This window comes from Mercenaria mercenaria, chromosome 5 (genome assembly GCF_021730395.1).
Source record: "Mercenaria mercenaria strain notata chromosome 5, MADL_Memer_1, whole genome shotgun sequence".
Taxonomy (NCBI): domain Eukaryota; kingdom Metazoa; phylum Mollusca; class Bivalvia; order Venerida; family Veneridae; genus Mercenaria; species Mercenaria mercenaria.
The window spans coordinates 92,937,702-92,955,963 of NC_069365.1; the positions used below are offsets into that span (position 1 = coordinate 92,937,702).

The 18,262-nt window shown below is 37.7% G+C and overlaps 1 protein-coding gene across 1 annotated transcript; it reads right to left on the minus strand.

Moving 5' to 3' along the window:
* Positions 1-2,126: 2,126 nt before the first annotated feature.
* Positions 2,127-17,251, minus strand: LOC123558658 (uncharacterized). Its single transcript, XM_053544345.1, has 8 exons — positions 15,984-17,251; positions 14,760-15,194; positions 14,028-14,572; positions 13,228-13,349; positions 12,579-12,933; positions 7,016-12,240; positions 4,605-6,818; positions 2,127-4,259 (listed from the first exon to the last, which is right to left on the minus strand). The coding sequence occupies exons 1-8, from the start codon at positions 17,106-17,108 to the stop codon at positions 2,608-2,610; spliced, it is 11,673 nt and encodes a 3,890-aa protein (XP_053400320.1). The 5' UTR covers positions 17,109-17,251; the 3' UTR covers positions 2,127-2,607.
* Positions 17,252-18,262: the final 1,011 nt, after the last annotated feature.

The following is an 18,262-nucleotide window of genomic DNA, read 5'->3' on the forward strand; positions in this document are numbered from 1 at the left end:
AGATGTCATATGTAACGAGTTTACTAGTTGTAATTGTAGTAAGTATGTTAGGTAATAACTTGACGATGGTCAATCAGATTAAAATCAGAGTTATGGGGATTGTTTCTCCTAGTGTAGACTTAGACAGTAAATACCTATTTTAAGTTTCAAGTCAATAGCTTTGATAGTAACAGAGATATTTGACTTTGTCAAACCCTTTAACCAACGGCGACACAGGGGCGAGTGTAATAGCTCTACTTTTTCTTTGGAAAGTCGAGCTAAAAATTGGTAAATTTAGTGAAAGCATGAAATAAAGAGAAAATTTGTTTTACATATAAAATCAAAATATCTTTTACACATGAACAACATATCTAACATTTTCACTCGTGAGAAAACTGCATCTGGTGTTCACTCGTGAAAGATATTTCGGTCTTACTCTGAAACAAACAAATATCGTCTCTGTCCCAAACAACTATTTCACAGGCCAAAGAATGTACAACGCTGGGAAGCAAAGTCCGCAAAATTAATTAGTAGGCGGTGCTCGACATTGTCTGCCCCTCCGTGCATTATTTCATCACGAGCGGGCACCTGGGTAGAACCACCGACCTTCCGTAAGCCAGCTGAATGGCTTCCTCACATGAAGAATTCAACGCCCCGAGTGAGTGAGTTGGGTTTTACGGCGAATCGACACAAAATGAGAGTGAGGCTCGAACCCACATCGATGAGGAGCAAGTGATTTGAAGTCAGCGAGCTTAACCACTCATGTTGATCTTTCTCAGAAGATAAGAAGGGGCCTCCGTGGCCGCGGACTTCAAATCACTAGCCCCTCATCGATGTGGGTTCGAGCCTCACTCGGAGCTTTGAATTCTTCATGTGAGGAAGCCATCCAGCTGACTTACGGAAGGTCGGTGGTTCTATCCAGGTGTCCGCTCGTGATGATAATAAAACTGTCCATCCAGTTAGTTAAATAGGCGAACAAAACAAGAGCAGTCACAGGAGACAGCGCGCTCGACTATTCGATGTTGGATAATGAAACTGAACACATCTGAGGAAGCTTGAGCTGTCATTGGAGTGTTTAATGATTCCAATGGTGGATGAAGATATTGCACAACAGCTTGAGTCCGAGTCAAAAATATTAAGTAATAAGAGAGATAAAGTGTATCGAAACACTAAATAAGTATAATTCTAAGCAAAAAGGGAGCATAATCCATAAAATATTGGTGCAAGAGTTTTGAGGCTTGTGTCATATGATGTGGGTGATGATGTGGAACAACTACTTCAAGTTTGAATCAAAACCATTAAGTAATAACTGAGATAGAGTGAAAGTGCATACAAACTTTAACCTGACATTCTAAGTAAAAAGGGGGATAATTCATGAAATATTGGTGTGAGAGTTATGGCCCTTGTGTCATAGGATGTGGGTGATGATGAGGAATAACTATTTTAAGTTGAAAACAAATCCATCAAGTAATTACAGAGAGTGCATCAAAACTTTAATCAAAGGACGCCGACGCCGGGTCGAGTAGGAAAGCTCTCCATACTTTGTATAGTTGAGCTAAAAATCAGTCAGCGAGTCGTAAAATCGAATCCTTGGCACTGCCGCTTTATGTTTTCCGTCACCATCGGCGGAATCCGTCCTCCAAGTTCGATTCAGGTGGGGAATGCAAGTTAACAGGTGTAACGATTATATGAACACTGGAAATGTTCAATAACCACAATGCTGTTGCAAAAACTGCTAATGATAATCAACACAGCTTAGCTAATATATTTATTCACAAAAGAGTCTGGGTATGTAAAGGCAAATAATGTATAAAACGTTCATAATGATATATAGTTGAGCCTACAATGATAAAAAAACAACAAACAACAAAAAAAAAAAAAAAAAAAAAAACAAACAAACAAAATTCACCTTATCAAACTTTTTTCCCCGTTTCGTATTACACTTGTTTTAATGTTAGTTGTCTATTAAACTCCAAACGAAAATTATATATGTGAAAATAAGAACTGTCGCATATTAAGGCTAAGACGTACAATAACTAGCAAAGAGTTCCAAACGTACAAATATATGGCAGAACACGTGAAAATCTGAAGACATGTTCTATGTTTTTAATTACTTAATTACACTGTTGTAAGTAAATCATTATTGATAATCAGATTATTGTATACTAAATTTTTTCAGGCTGAAAAGTATCACCTATTTAAAATGACTTTGGAAAAGATGAATATTACATTAATATATGGACAGAATTTAAATAATTTTATATACATATCTATTCTACATACATAACTATCACAGCGTACTTAATCACAGAACAATAACTTTGATCCGCCTGTGAGCAAAAACATAAAAGAGAAATACAGTAATCTGAAATACAGACAAACAAAATATTTACATTATTTGGATTTTTTCTATATAAAAGTTAATATATGTTTCTCAGTACAAGTACTTTCTCTACTTTTCATGACTTGTTAAATTTATATCACATTTTCAATTACACACTCTCAAACTCGTTGAATTATATTCTTTAAGTGTTGCCCGGCAAAATCATTATAAGCCTGCATGTTTGCAATATATAACTTATTAAAAGTACATCACATCAGTTTTGATTTGATTACGAGTATAACGGTTTAAACAGTTGTTTGATCTTCATTGTCCATATCGCATACAATGTCTTGTTCCTTTGTCGTTTTCGGCTTGACTTTGGACGATTTCTTTTTTGTGCCTTTTTTCAACGAAGTAGGAAGAGGGGCCACATATTTTTCCCAAGGAGATGTTATACTTGGATCCGTGGTAACTGGGCTTTTCACTTTCTTTTTCTTGGTTTTCAAAGCTTCCTCCGGCTGTTTCAATCCAGGTGTAGACGATCTAGAGTTTGTACCAGATTCTCCGGAAAAGTCATCTAGTAACGGTAGTGGTTTACCTCTTGATCCAAACAGACTTCCGTGCACTTCAGCATAGTCATGCGGATCAGGATGAATGTTCCTTGAGAAGCGAATATTGGGCGATTCGCTCGATCCAGGTACATGTTTTACTTTAGTTTCATCCTCAGTGTGATGTGTTCTTTCAGCTTCTGTTGAAAAGAAATGGGGCGAATGTCTACCCCTAATACTTGTAGGTGCATCGGCAGCATGTGCTGGGGTCGAATGCTCTTTTCGTCCGAACGTACTAAATGGCGTGAATGCGTGCGCATGTGCATCGTGATGGGTATCATGTAATACCTTTGGCCTTGTGCCCTTTGGATGTACGTTTTCTGTATCTGGAGCTGGATGTGGCGAGGATGATCTTTCAGACTGTTGCTCTTTATGAAACAATTCTTTGACAGATTGTGGAACAACTGTTTCGGTAACGTGTCCTTTTGCCTCTGTCGCCTTGTGTGTGTTATCGTCACCATCTGCGGATGGGGTGCCTACATCTATGTGTTGAATGTGCTCATCATACATACCAACTGATTTTCTTCCAAGAAATCTTTTTAGCGCTGTTGAAAAACGCGGACGTTGAGACGATGGCGCTTCACCATGTACATTGTGCCGATCTTCGGTATCCAATGTTTCTGTTGGCGGCGAACTGATAAACATTACAGGTGATTCAAAGAGATCGTCAGTATCTACTGAAGGTCGTCTACTAGAATGAGCAGAGTTAAAGTAAGCAGGAGAATCACTGCCTCCAAAATGCACCCCAATTCTAGTGTGTGTCTCTCTACCGAAAGCAGTCTCGTGCATTCCTTCGTGCATGCCTTCATTGTCATGTTCCATATATAGTTTATTTTCAAAATTTCTTTGAGATATTAACGTCACCTCGCCCTCCCTGTGTTTTCTTCCCTTCTTTTTCTTCATGCAAACAAAAAAACAGCAGCAGACGACAATTATAGCTATAATTAGAATACAAATGACTATAATTAGAATTATTATCCATATGGGAAAGCCTTTATCGTCTGGGGCCTTTTCGTCACAGAAGTAGAAATAGTGATCGAATAAACAGTCGTTGACGCCGATAACAGTTACACAATAGTAAACGAGAGAATAATGCATTATTCTTGTTGCTTCTTTGGCACCAGCTCGTTTATATTCACGAATACATGCTTCAAGGAAATGGTCCACTAGACTGCTCGCCATTGCTTCACAGTTATTAGCAATTGTTTCGTTGTTGATTTCGGCCAGGCAATCAGCAGCTGCGGTCGTATAGTTGCTCTTTGTACGACTGTATGTTGTAAGTGCGTCTGGTAAATGGATTGCTGGTATTGGGATAGTAGAAGGGACCCATGTTTCGTTGGTAATGGTATCTGTAAATACACAGATATAAAATCTATAAATTAGGAACCGTACGCATCATCACAGGTAAAAGAGGCAGAGCTACTACAGATAAAAATTAACTAAACAAGACAAGTTACTGTATAAAGCGATGATGATAGAACACATGTTTTACGAATGTAATTGCTTCTATAATAAAAAAATAAAACTGTACCCAGTTTGTCTCAGAATCAAATTACTGTAAGATTTACAGATGCATCACATATGAAAATTTGGTAATGTTCGTTGTCAACCGAATAATACATTTGTATATTATTTAGAATATTCTCAAGGTATACTGAAACTACTTGATACTGACAAAATAAAACGTAAATTACCTGATATTATACCAGGAACAGTTCCAATTTCAGAGCCAGACTTAGTTCCACTGTTTGTTTGAAATGTTGTCACAGATGATGTGTCTCCAATCCCCTCATCGAACAGCGCCGACAACATAAGCGTTTTGTCGGGAGCCTCAGACTCACCATAGACATTCATGTCAGCTAGTATTTCATTTACAGATTTCGATTTTGCCCACATACGGAAATTATCGACAGTTATACGGGCTGCAGCTGAAGAGTGGATTTTAATTTCTTTTACATTCACAGAAGATCCAATATTTAGGTTAAGGGTAGTCTTATCAACAAGTCCGTTTCTAATAAGGTAGATAACAGCGGAACCATCTGATTGCCAAGTGAATGCAAAATAATACCAAACATTTAATTCAAATATCTGCGTAGTTGTCATGTTTGTATTCAAAGTGACTGCTAAATAACCAGACATTACGTGGAATGTTAAAGTTTTGGAACCAACTGCGATGGAGACAAGCGTGTAAGAAGTCTTGGCAGGAGACGAAGCTATTGTACATTTAATCCAGTAACTGACTGTAAAAGCGACGACATTTTGTTCTACAATAAATCCGCGTACATAAAAGTATTGTCCACCAAACAGCGACAAAGCGTATCCTCCTGCAGAAATTGAGCCTGAAGAATAGTGACTTTTAATAATCAGGTCGTTAGTAGAGGGAGTGAACCGTTTAATAACACATTCTCCTGCATAATCTCCTGTTATGTCACCTTCTCTTAATTGTGTAGTTTCATCACCGCACTGAATGTCATTCGTCCATGATCCGTCAGCTGATCCTAGCATTCCTTTATTAACTTTTGCAATATCTTTATGTATTCGAGAGGAAGTGATTAAACCAATGGCTGAATCGTACACAATAATATACGAACTGCTAAATGATATCTTTATGAATGGGTCCTCAGTCCATAGTATTTCTATTTTAACTGATGCCTTTTGCACTGGATAGAGTAATTCTTCGTCATTCAAGGTAACTGTTACATTTTCCCCAGGATTGTGTTGAACTGTGACTATGTCCCCTCCGATATGGACAGCTAATTCTTTCATGTATCGACATTTATTTGTACCTAAACAAGGTAAGAATAAACACTGAACGTTGATGGAAGACGTTCTTATAAGAAAATAAAAGCCTGGTGCAATATGTGTAAAGGAAAGTCCATCGAAAGTAGTTATATATGACCCATACACTATTCCGACGTAACTAAATTTAAGCGAGCTGGCAAACTGGCAGTCATTTCCAACCCAGTTTTGTGAACATTCATCACAAGTATATTCTATTGAGATATTCAAACTGAAAGATGAAACGTAGTTCTTCCAGACTTCAGTTACAGTTATTGCTCTTGAGTAATGTCGAGGGTGACAATAACAGATACCAACATCTGAAGAGCACACTCCATATGAACTGCATGCACCAAGTGGTCCTACAGGGCAGATGGCTGTGCATGTTGGTCCCCAATGTGTGTCTAAGCAAATGCATGTTTTATCTTGCACATCACCGAATATGCACGTTTTGCATATGTCACCACTGGCTCCGATATATTCGACAAGCGAGTCCACTACGTTGCACATACTGCTAATTGGATTGGATGACGCGTTTTCAGCGGCAACAAATAAGTCGGCTGCTCCTGCCAAAATGGCCTCCGCTTGAGCTGAATCTCCAGTACTAGTCAGTTCATCAACACACATGTCATCAAGTACTTCAGTTAGCATTTCAACGCTAGATCCAGTTATTGCATTTGAGAAGTTACTCATCAGAGTATGACACTTTTCTTGAGCCATTTCTAGTTCTGCTTCGGTAATTCCAAACTTCGTGGTCATTTTAGGTTTATCAAGGTCGTAGTTTTCAGACAATTCAAGGTCCGATTGTACCCAAAGAGGTGGATTCTGGGTATCAATGACTACCATATTATCCATCTGCATGCTTTCATGTGCGGTGAAACCAACTCCTTCGTTGAAATTCCAGTTGTATAAAATATCACTCGTGTCAGATGTGACTTTAACTCTGAAGTTGTTGACTATGATGGTAGGGTTATGTGGCCGTGACCACACACGAACTTCATCTATGTAACCTTTAAGCACTCCCATGGCAATGTCTACATTTAAACCTGGAGTAACCTGGGCCAGCGTTAATGTTCCTCCGCTTGTAAATACTGCATCAGATACAGATAGTACTTTCACTGATGTGACACCTGTAATAAAAGTAATCAAACATCTTTCTGATACATCTATGGTAAAGATAAAAGCATATAAATTCAATCAAAAATTAGTAATAATGCAACAGTAATTATTTCATACTAAGCGTTCAAGTCTTTTGATTAATGATCAATATTTAACACAATTATTAAGTCAATTATTTCTTTAGTTCTTAAAACATTTAATATGTTACCTGCATTGTTTGTGTGGTAGACTTCTAAGATTCCTACATTATCTCTCCAAGCGAGACTTATTTGGTTCCATACATCCAGTTCTAAAACCAATCCAGTCGTATGGTACAATCCCCGAAGTAAAACAATTATTCCTTCTGCATGATGAACAAGAATGATATATTCCTCTTGAAATGAGTAAGTTAGTATAATGCCACCGATAGCTGTTGGTTTGACGTGTACTTCAATAGTGAAGTCAGATTCTGGTAATGTGATTCCAGTTGCTGATACGCCAGTACCAGAGTATAAGAAGCAGTTTGACATCAGTGCTTGTAAGTCTTTTCCCTCGATTTTCAAAATAAATTTGACATCAACATACACAAAAGTATTGAAAAATAATTCGGCGGTCTTTGTTGTTAGAGGCAGTTTACAGGCGTCTGGTATTGTTTGTGCTGGATCAGTACAGACAGCGTCTCGACTGATGTTGCAACTGGATGCTGAAATCGCAAGTGACGTATTGCACGAGGTCAGTATTCCTTTAATGTGTATCTGAATCGTATTCCACTCAATGCTGGAGATCGAAATTGTTGTTAACAATCTTTCATTTATAAAGGATATCCTCATCATTAGATCAGAATTATGTACAGACATTTTAATTGTCGCTGAAGATTCCAACTTCAAAGTGATGTGTCCGAACACTAATGTATCGTATAAGATTAACGATGTTGAAGATGTAATTATTTCAATTTTTGTTGTTTCATAAGACTTATAGCTAATGTAATACTTTTCACCACCATGCACTAATATGATTCCAACAAGACAAAGCTGTAATGATGAAGCTGAAGTGCAGATGGAAAATCTTCCATGAATTTCTACGTCTAAGGATCTAACAGACAGAAGACTGAAGTATCCTGTCCTGGGTACGTCCAACATAACACCATCAAATGTCATCAATTGACCAATCAGATTGACTTGGGCAACAAGTATATTGGCACCATTTCTAAGCGGGTCATAAGACGATTGTTTGAAAATAATACAGTCGTCTCCTGACCAATCCGTTTCACACTTGCTACAAGCGGAACCCGTGAAATGGCCGTTGCATTGGCAAGTACCGTTTATATCACAATCTCCATGACCGTTGCAAGGTGTTTTAACGCCACCTGGACAAACTCCATCACATTTAACCCCATAATATCCATAGTAACAAACACACTTTCCATTACTTTCATATCCAAAGACGCAAGTAGAGCATTTCTGTCTTAACCATTTTGGAAAGTATGTATCCAGTGAACAAATTTCTTTGTACAAATTGGTTGCATTACCCCCAGTAACTTTACATATTGACGTGAAATCGACCATAGCAATAGCAGTGTCAGATATGTTTCCCCTGTTAGTGGCTATTATCTTGCATGTTTGTTGGTACCACCATCTAATGAAGGCAGATACACCACTACATTCTAATCGCAAAATATTCGATTCAAAAAACTTATTACAGGCAATTTCAACAGCTGGATCAATATCAATGACGGAGGGAACATCATTTACAGTTGTGCCTATTACTTCAAGTTCCAGATCTGATATTATCCAAGTAGGTGCCTGCCATGGGAAGCCTGGTAGCTTTAAATTGTTTCCACCGACCTCTTCGAATGCTATAGTTCCAATTCCTTCAGAGAACGAGAAAAGTAAGGACAGTTTTGAGATAAAGTCTGATGCTTTGGTGTTTAGAAGATGGGCTTGATAAATGAGAGAATTTGGAATAGGGTCTTTCCATACTGTAAATTCGTCAATGAATCCAACAAAAGCGTCCGAACTGAAAGTGTACTTCTTGCTCTTAACAGAAGGCAAAAATGCTCCCAGCATTACTACTCCTTCTCTCTCAAAGATTTCCGGACAGTTCAAGTTTACTATTTCGTGCAATATGGTCGACTTTTTCACAAAGTGGTAAACATCAATCTGTTGCGTATCTCTCCTGAAGGTTAGTACAATCTGATTCCAAACATTTAATTCTGCTGTGAATGAAAGTTGTACAGAAGTCGTAAAATAATGTATCTGCATCGGGTCTGTATTTATGATTGCAAATGAAACATCTTTAGCATAAGACATAACGCATCCACCGTATTCCAAGGGTTTAAAATATAATGATATGCTGAAATCGAGATCTGTAAGAGAAAATCCAGATTGGTATAAAATTGGTGCAGATATTACTGCAGTATTGTTGAACTTGAGCGCATAACCTGACTTGTATGTACCGTTGTTACTTGGAACTTTGAGAGCATCCAAGATAATACTGCTTGACAGTCTGAAATTTGTTAAAACATATTTTGTTACTTCGCTTTGTGTCATCATAGAGTAGTTTTTCCCATTACCACCACAGGCACCAAAAACACCAGTGCCCACCTGGCAAACTGTTGTATCGGTAACTACAGATGCTTGAAGAAATTCGTTTTGAACTATTACAGTCACTGTGATACTTCCTATACTTGATAATTTGATACTAATTTCATTGAGTGAGCTATGTGTGACCGTCATTGCACCGAACACGTTTGTGATATCCTCTAGTGTTTTAAGCTCCCCGTCCAGGAAAAATAACGGAGCGAACCCTTGTCTTGGGGTTGCCACTACTGCCTTGTTTGTGGATGAAGACACAGATATTGCTGCGATGCATGAACCATAGTGACAAGATACTTGGTAGACATGGACTTCCACACCGAGAATAGATGATTCAAAAAGCAAGAACGCTCCACTTTCTCCAGTGAACGATATCTGTTGACCATCAAAAGTCATGTAGTAGCCACAGCTTGATACAGCCGCAATTACTAGTGTCTTGGAAGAGAGGGAAGATGTTGCGAGGACAGCGCAATCTGGCCCAATTATTGAACCAGTGGAGTCTGATGTACATGCGGAGCATTCGTTGTTCCCATTCCAGTTCCACCAACATTCACAAGTTCCGTTTGTAAGACAAGTACCATGATCACTACATGGGGAATCGGAACCTCCAGGGCAAACAGTATTACAATATGTTCCAAAGTAGCCCTTGAAACAGGAGCAGGAACCATTAGAATGCTGAAATCCATACATGCAGTTTCTTGTACAGGCAGAAATATTTGCATTCATATCCATTATTTCGGTACAGAAAGAGGTAAGTGCCGAGTCAATCATTCCGTGTTCGGCAACACAGATTCTTAGGTAGTCAATTATTACACTATACCCTGATATTTTATGATTTGCTGCAGACATTGCTTGCCTACAAATGAGGTAAAAGAATTCTTTCGTGCTATTGCTGATACCTGGGCAATCAGCCTGGAAAATTGAAGTGAAGCAAATTGTGTCCGCTTCATTTGCTAAAGAGTTGTTGTTAAAATAAATAAAAGCAAAATCCGGGATACTGCTGCCCGTGTAGTGAAGATCAGAAACAAACCATTTTGGTGCCTTCCAAGGATACTCTGGAAAAGTGACATCTAAATTTCCAATATTGTCTCTGGTAAGGATTCCATCACCTTCATTGAACTGTAGGGAGAAAAGCAAGTTTTCGGCAGGAACTGCTGGATCCATCTGCCAGAGCTGGCTTATTTCATTCGGCAACACTATTATGTTCCAGATCATGAAATTTTCTATGTTCCCCTCAAATCCACTTGGAAGCCGGTACTCATTGGCATCGAAAGGTGGTTGCCAGTGACCAACAGTCAGTATTCCTGTGTTGTTGAAAATCCCCGCAGGAAGTTCAATATGACCAGTTGTTGAAACTGCTGCATTTTTGTCTGTTACATATAAAGTCGCGGTGCCTTCTGGATTATCATATGTCAAAACCACTTTGTTCCAATACTTTTCATCAAGAGTAATGTTTGTTTCAAACACCGTTTTGTTTCTGCTGTATGTGTGTATTTCAAGGGACGAGTTTGCGCTGCTAACAATTAAAGATATATCGCCGGTAAACGAAAACAAGACACCACTACCATTTGCTTGATTCTGCTTGACGAGAAGTTCGAATGTAAGTTTTGAGGTAGAACTTGTGTTGATGCTGAATTTGTGATATATACTTGATTTACTGAAGCTTAAACCAAATCCACCTTGAGTCTGGTTCTTATATTCATTGCTTGGGAAATAGATTATGCTATCACATGCTGACACAACAAATCTGGATATGCTGAATTTTGTATCGTTCCCGTATCTTTGTTCATATGAATCTAAAACCAATGTGTTGGAGCTTTCAGAAGCTAAAGAAGTTTGCACTTTAGTTGAACTTTTACAGATTCCAAATTCTGTTAGTATAGCCGTTGACAAGTGTCTCAGCTTATCTGTAGGAACTTCTAATGCAGCACCACTTAATAACCCAGAGGTATGATTTATCAAATTACTTGGCAATTCCAAATCCAAGTGTAGGTATTGCCCGTCAGATCTAATTTTGAATATGGCAGTATCTTTTATGTCAAAACTCACTTGGAAGAAACTTGATCTGTACACTTTGAATCCATTGAAATATATCATTTCGTCTAGTGAACTGGATACGCCGTTAATGTATATAAGTGGTTTAGAATCATAAATTCTTCTTGCTTGAATAGTCACAGTGACATAACCGTTTGTATCGTCTCCAATTCGCGCCGACATAAACGGAATACATGAATAATTCTGATAACAAGTGACAAATTTGCAATGAATGATTACGTTATGTGACAGAGCTAAAAGCAGCATTTCTCCTTGTATTTTGACGGCATAGCTCAAATCATCCAAGGTGTAGATAGAACCGAGTTGCCCAACAATAGCGATATGTTTGTTCACACTTACGCTTTCTTCATTAACAGCAATGTTACAATTACTTCCATACCATCCATTTGTACAGATACTACAATCATCGGCTGCCAGTCTGTTTAGTGGACAATCACATTCACCAGTGGTCTGGTTGCACGTTCCATATCCGCTGCAAGGGACAGCAGCCCCGCCAGGACAAACTGCCTCGCAAGTCACATTCCAGTACCCACTGTCACAGACGCACTGGGAGGATGAAGACAAGCGACCACCAAAAATGCATCTTGGTAAACATACTTCATTCATGTACGGAAACAGGTTTAAATCACTTTCAAATTCAGTACAAATTCTTTCCGCAGGCCAGAAACTCAGACCAAGAGCCTCTTTACAGTCATCAGCAAAGCTAGATACAGCACTTGAAATATCGTAACCATCACCATCTGCATTAACACAGTCAAAATATGCCTCATTTCGTTTTGGAAGAAGGTTGCTAGAACTGCAACTCCTGTGAATGAAGAAAGTTTAACATACATGTTTTAACAAATTGACATATTCTGAAATTGCTAAACGCATGGTAAAATTAAAGTTCCTAGTTACTTACTGATTTGCATATAACGGGAAGCAATTTGCTTAAACCACTAAAGAGAAACAACATACCTTATGATTGTTGGTCGACAATAGCATAGAAATGTATTTAACTTTATTTCTAAATCTATTTAACTTTATTTCTATCGACACAAAATGATCATATATCGAGAGACATATTGTTAACGCGAAAAAATCAAATAATAGAATATAAAAGATCTTAGCTACCAGTTGAACTAATTGTACAGGTGTACTCACACTGCTAATGTGGACGTGGCGCCACTGAAGATATTGTCACAGAGCGTATCGTAATTAATGATGACATCATCTCTCTTCACCCGTCTACTTCTATATCTAAAGACTTCTTTATCAGTAGGCAAATAATACAGCTGACCAGAGACGGATCGAGAAGAGGGTGGCATGCTTCGCCTTTTACGAGCTACGTCTACCTCACTATCTTTCCTATCAAAGTCATATTGAGGACTGTCTGAGGTCCTTTGGTAACATGATCGCAATGGTGTGTTATCAATCTTCATGCGAGTGTTCTCAATTAAACTTCCGAAGTCTTCTGGTAGCTCTGATTTATCTGTATCTAATTCCATGTATCCTTCAGCTAGAATAAAAAGCAATGAAAATAAATATATATGAAATAGTGTTAATATGATAAAAGACGTATAGAATTGGACAGTAGAATAAAACATAAACTGTAAAGCATCTTTTCATTAATGTAGAACATTTACATCAATATAATGTAGTAACATCTAGGCACTTGGAAAACTTAACCACTCCTTTAAAGAAGAAGCCTTTCATATGTGAAAGAGGAGGCATATATAAATAAATACACTATTTGTTATTTCACTAAGTATATAAAGAGTATAAATCACCGACACATATAAAAAGTACTTACAATAGAATGCCTCGTCATCGAAGTCATAATAGTAGAATTTGACACCTGCCATATTTAAATAATATTTCACCCAATCTATTGGCTTCATGTACAGTCCTGATATTGTAGTGGCATCAAGGTACCTGTAAAGAAAACAATCACATATATTAGAGCAACAATACCGTGAATATATAATAAATGTCTTTCAAATTATTTTCAAACAACATTTTTTACAACATTTTTCCTCAAAACTCTGACAAACATGCGAATCTTTACAAATGAAACTAAAGAGACGGTTGTGTATAGAGTTAATCGCACAATAAGGCGACTATTCTGCTTGGTCGCGTTCTGTGCTTCAAAAGGAAGGTTCTCCTCAAGTTTTGATAAAAATTCTTTTTCAGTTCTGGATGAAATAAAATCTGGAAAGTAGATCCCTCGGAAGCACCGAGAACAAGGCAAACAGTGAAAATTGCAGACTCGGTTTGACTGAGTCACTTAACGATACAGAAGCTCCAGTTTAGTGACAATTGCACAAGCTGTTTGTACAACATCCTCCAAAGCCTATCGTAGAAAATGAGCACGTAATTCAAGTTTTTATGGTCAAGTTTTATATACTGTGACCTTGAAATGTGACGTCAAAACACCAGAAACATTTCAAGGGAGGTGTAAGTAAAAATACTGATTTAGGTCAATGGATGCCGGACCATCAAGCTATACTTTACAACTCATTCTGAGCGAAGTTAAGATAAGCTAAAATGAAAGGAGTTCGATTTACAAACAGGTTTAGTAGTGCTAATGTTATGTACAAAACTATTTGTTACCTTGAAGCAAATCCTAGAGAGTCATAGCAGCCAACAAAGGAATCTATCTTTTTCCATTTCCTTATTTCTTGGCTGACCTGGAATTTTCCAAGTGAGAGATCGCCTCCATTTACGAAAGGATTTTTGTTGTTGAAATTTTCAACTGTGAAAGTTTCTGGATTTGTTGAATTGTGAATACTAAAAACGTAAAGATTAATCTTTTTCAATTGCTTCGAGTAAGTCAATACAATCTGATACCAAACGTTATCTAAAAGTTTTATTCCAGAGTCCCACTTGTCATTTTTGCCATAATAGATCACAACCGTCCCACTGAAGTCCAAACTGAATGGTTTCTTCCTTGTGTAGGAAAAGATGACACCGTGACATCCTGTACAAGTTTTCAGGTAAAATGAGATAGTTGCTTCTTCACTTGAACTGTCGAATAACTGAAACGATGTTACACTTGCGCTTGCTGAATTGCAACAAATTGCTGAACCTGAGACCTTATTGGAGACGTCAGTGTTGTCAATGAAGTAATCAGTGCTGAAATCTGTATCCACGGAACACTGAAATACAACAAAATCGCATTTATAAAAGTATATTTTAAAAACAAACCGGTTTGAAGCATATGTAATGTACCGTTATCCAATTTGTAAATACATGTTCAGCAAACATTTATAATGAATTTGCATTAATGTGTTTCAATGTAAATTAACGACACAATGATACATATCTCCTAAGTAAATTACTTACGTAAGTTCCAGTTTGTGCTGGAACTGGTTCAGGTGAAGTGAAGACTTTGTAATCTTTCGTTATCAAATAATCCACTGATGTAGGAACGTAGTTACAGAGACCAGTTGTATTCCACTTGCTTGATAATAGTTTGATGTCAAGTTGAAAGAAGATACTGCCTCTTTTTAAGTCCATGATAAAACCAATCTCTGAAATGCTCACAGAAATCACTTTCGGATTTTTGTTCACGATCCACATATCTCCAAGTACCTTGTCAATTTGTGTTTTCTTTTTCCATCTTATACCATTTACAAATGATTTGAATTTGCGTTTGCCGCTTTTTGTTGCCTTCTTCTGGATAGTTTCAAAATTAATGTAATTGCTTTTGTATGTCACAAATACTTTGTCTACTGCCAACCTCTGTTTTGCCTTTTTCTTAACAATATTCTGTCGGATCTGAAATTGGATATAAATAAATATTTGGTTTTTTTGTTTGTTTCAGGTTTAACGCCGTTTTTTCAACAGTATTTCAGTGAGTGAGTGAGTTGGGTTTTACGGCGAATCGACACAAAATGGTCATATATCGCCGAGGACAGTATTTTAGTCATGTAACGACGGACGGTCATATATCGCTGAGGACAGTATTTCAGTCATGTAACGACGGGCAGTTAACCTAACCAGTGTCCCTTTGTTCTGTACCAGTACAAACCTGTTCTCCGCAAGTAACTGCCAACTTCCCCACATGAAACAGAGGTGGAGGACGAATGATTGCAGACACAATGTCCTTTATCAAATCGTCACAGAGAACATACGCCCCGCCCGGGGATCGAACTCGTGACCCCTGATTCGTAGACCAACACCCTCCCCACTGAGCTAAGCAGACAGGCTCATAAATAAATTTTTTTTTTCAAAGGCATGAACATAACAGAAACTGAGCTAAACTGTCTGGTTTTAAAAATATGAACAACTTTCCAACAACATTTAGTCAAAATGCTCATCACTACATTTAACCTTTAAGAAAAGTCTGATCAAGTCCTAACATAACGTCTGTGCCATCACAAATGTAAAATACATGTATAACCGTAACATAAAATACAATACATTTAAATTTACTTCTTTAAGAAGTAAATTATGCTTACTAGAATATTATGCTTGTTTTTCAGGTAAGTCAAATTATGAAACTTATCATACAGAAACTTTAATACAAAGTATTTCTCCTTACTGAAAACTGAAACAAAAACTTACCAAAATCCTAAGATTCTTGATCTCAAATAACACAGCCTTGTCGAAGGTCTTCTTTAGTTTCTTCCCTTTGGAGTTGAACATGGTTATCTTTCCTTTTAAACCCTTCACTTTACATATCATACCTTTGCCATCATCTATTTCTGATGGTGTTGTGTCATTAACGTTAACAGAGTCGCCACTGTGGTCATCGTCGTCTCCAATATCAACATCTCTTATTTCAGGATCAGAATTAAACAGGTTGCAGTTGGCACCACTCCAATCCTTGTGACATTTGCTACAGACATTGTCACCACTCCATTCAAACTTACACGTACATTTTCCAGTTAAAATGTCACAACTTCCATGGCCGGAACAGGGAGAATGATGACCTCCAGGACATTCTGACTCGCACTGAGCACCGTAATATCCGTTGTCACACTTACATTCCCCATTTTCAAACTTCCCATGAGCACATTTCTTCTTGCAGTTCTCACCTCCAGTAACTGGATATTTCCTATTGCCAAAAATGTTACACAAATCATCAGTTGGTCGGTCAGAGGACTGATCGTGTCTCTTACATTCATCTGCCGCAGCCAATGCTGAATCGATAGCGTTATTTTTGTCACCTGTTTGAAGAATGTCATTCAAACAAGCTACGTAAAAGAAATCTAAAATTTCTGATAGACTGCTACATTTCATTTCCAAATACTGCTTTATCTTTAAACAGAAGGTGCTTGCATTTGCATTGGACACTGGTCCTGGTATGCGGTCAACATTATTCTGAACAGGAAGACTAAAATGTGTAATTGGCGGATCACCATGAACCCACTCAACACGGCCTGTGAGGCCAATATATCCAATCTTTCCATGAACAAAGTCAAATATCATAAATCCAGACCCACTGTTAAAATTTAACCCAATAATAAGATGCAATGTCAACCTGTAGGTTGCTGGAGGGAAATCTGTAGATAAATCTGCTGATGAAATATTGTGTATATTTTGTGCAAAAAGGTCAACAAAGTCATTTATAGTTTTCAGGTTATCATAAACTAGTATCCTATCGAATATGATTATAGGTGTCAAACCGGCATCACCAGGTCCAGATGTTTTGAATATCGTTGTGATATTCTGCCATTTCCCTAACATAGTTGTGCTACCTTCCACGACTAGGAGGTCCGTATTCTTCAATGGCAACTGATATGTTCATCACCTTATACTGTCCATAGCTAGTTTCGTGTATTTCATGGAAAAGTAATTGACCAGATGTTTCATTTAGAGAAATACCTATACTTGTCCATTTTCCAAGCGTCACATGTATATCAGTAGGGAATATCCACTGCCCATATTGTATAAAATATTTCTGGTTTTTAATCACAATGCCAAAAGTCGCCTTTTCGTTTGCAATGCTCAAAATTGTACCGGGTTGGTCGGATTCAAATTTCACTCTTAATTCAAACGATTTTTCAGCAGTCTGTTCACCAATTATATCTACATCAAAGAATGGCAATGACACATAACCACCACTTGAAATCCTTAATGCTGTACCAGATGTTACTTCACGTTCTCCGACGTTTGCAAATATTGTCTTGGAATAGGGTTTACTTAGAGATTTGAAATATTGATAAATCTTTTCTTTGTCAATATTGTATGTTTTCATGGTCTGCGCAAGACCTATGTTGGAAATTATACATGCTATATTGGAATCGCTACAAACGGATGAATCGCCAGATGAACATTTACCAAACACACCTTTTGCTGACTTACAACCATTTCTGCTGACCGACATGCCCACCTGCAGTCCGTCTCGTTTCACTATAATGCATTTCATTTCAAAATTGTTTGGTCCCGTGATTAAAATTTCAGTTTCGCTAATCTTCTCAATTCTGTAACCCGACGGTAAATCAATATGTCCAAGATAAACTGTTTGACCATTCATTTTAAAAGTTCCTGAATTTTGTGGATAAACAGTTATACTTTGGCCGCCTACAGTTAAGGCTATGGCCTTCAATGAGCTTTGGTATAATTCAGTTGGTCCTTTCAGTGCTTCAATCAGTACTGTTCCGTCATTGAAAAGATCAATCGGTCTGTCGTCATTATTTATTTGTACTAATGCTCCATCAAAAGTTTTAAGGTAACTGTTACTTGTTATAGAAGCTGTGAATGTACTGGAGGTAAACGATGTATCTTGAATCAAAACATGACAACTTCTACCATACCAATTCGGTTTGCACTGGGAACAATCACTGCCTTGCCTGTTAATGCTGCACGTGCACTGACCGGTAAAAGAATCACAAATTCCG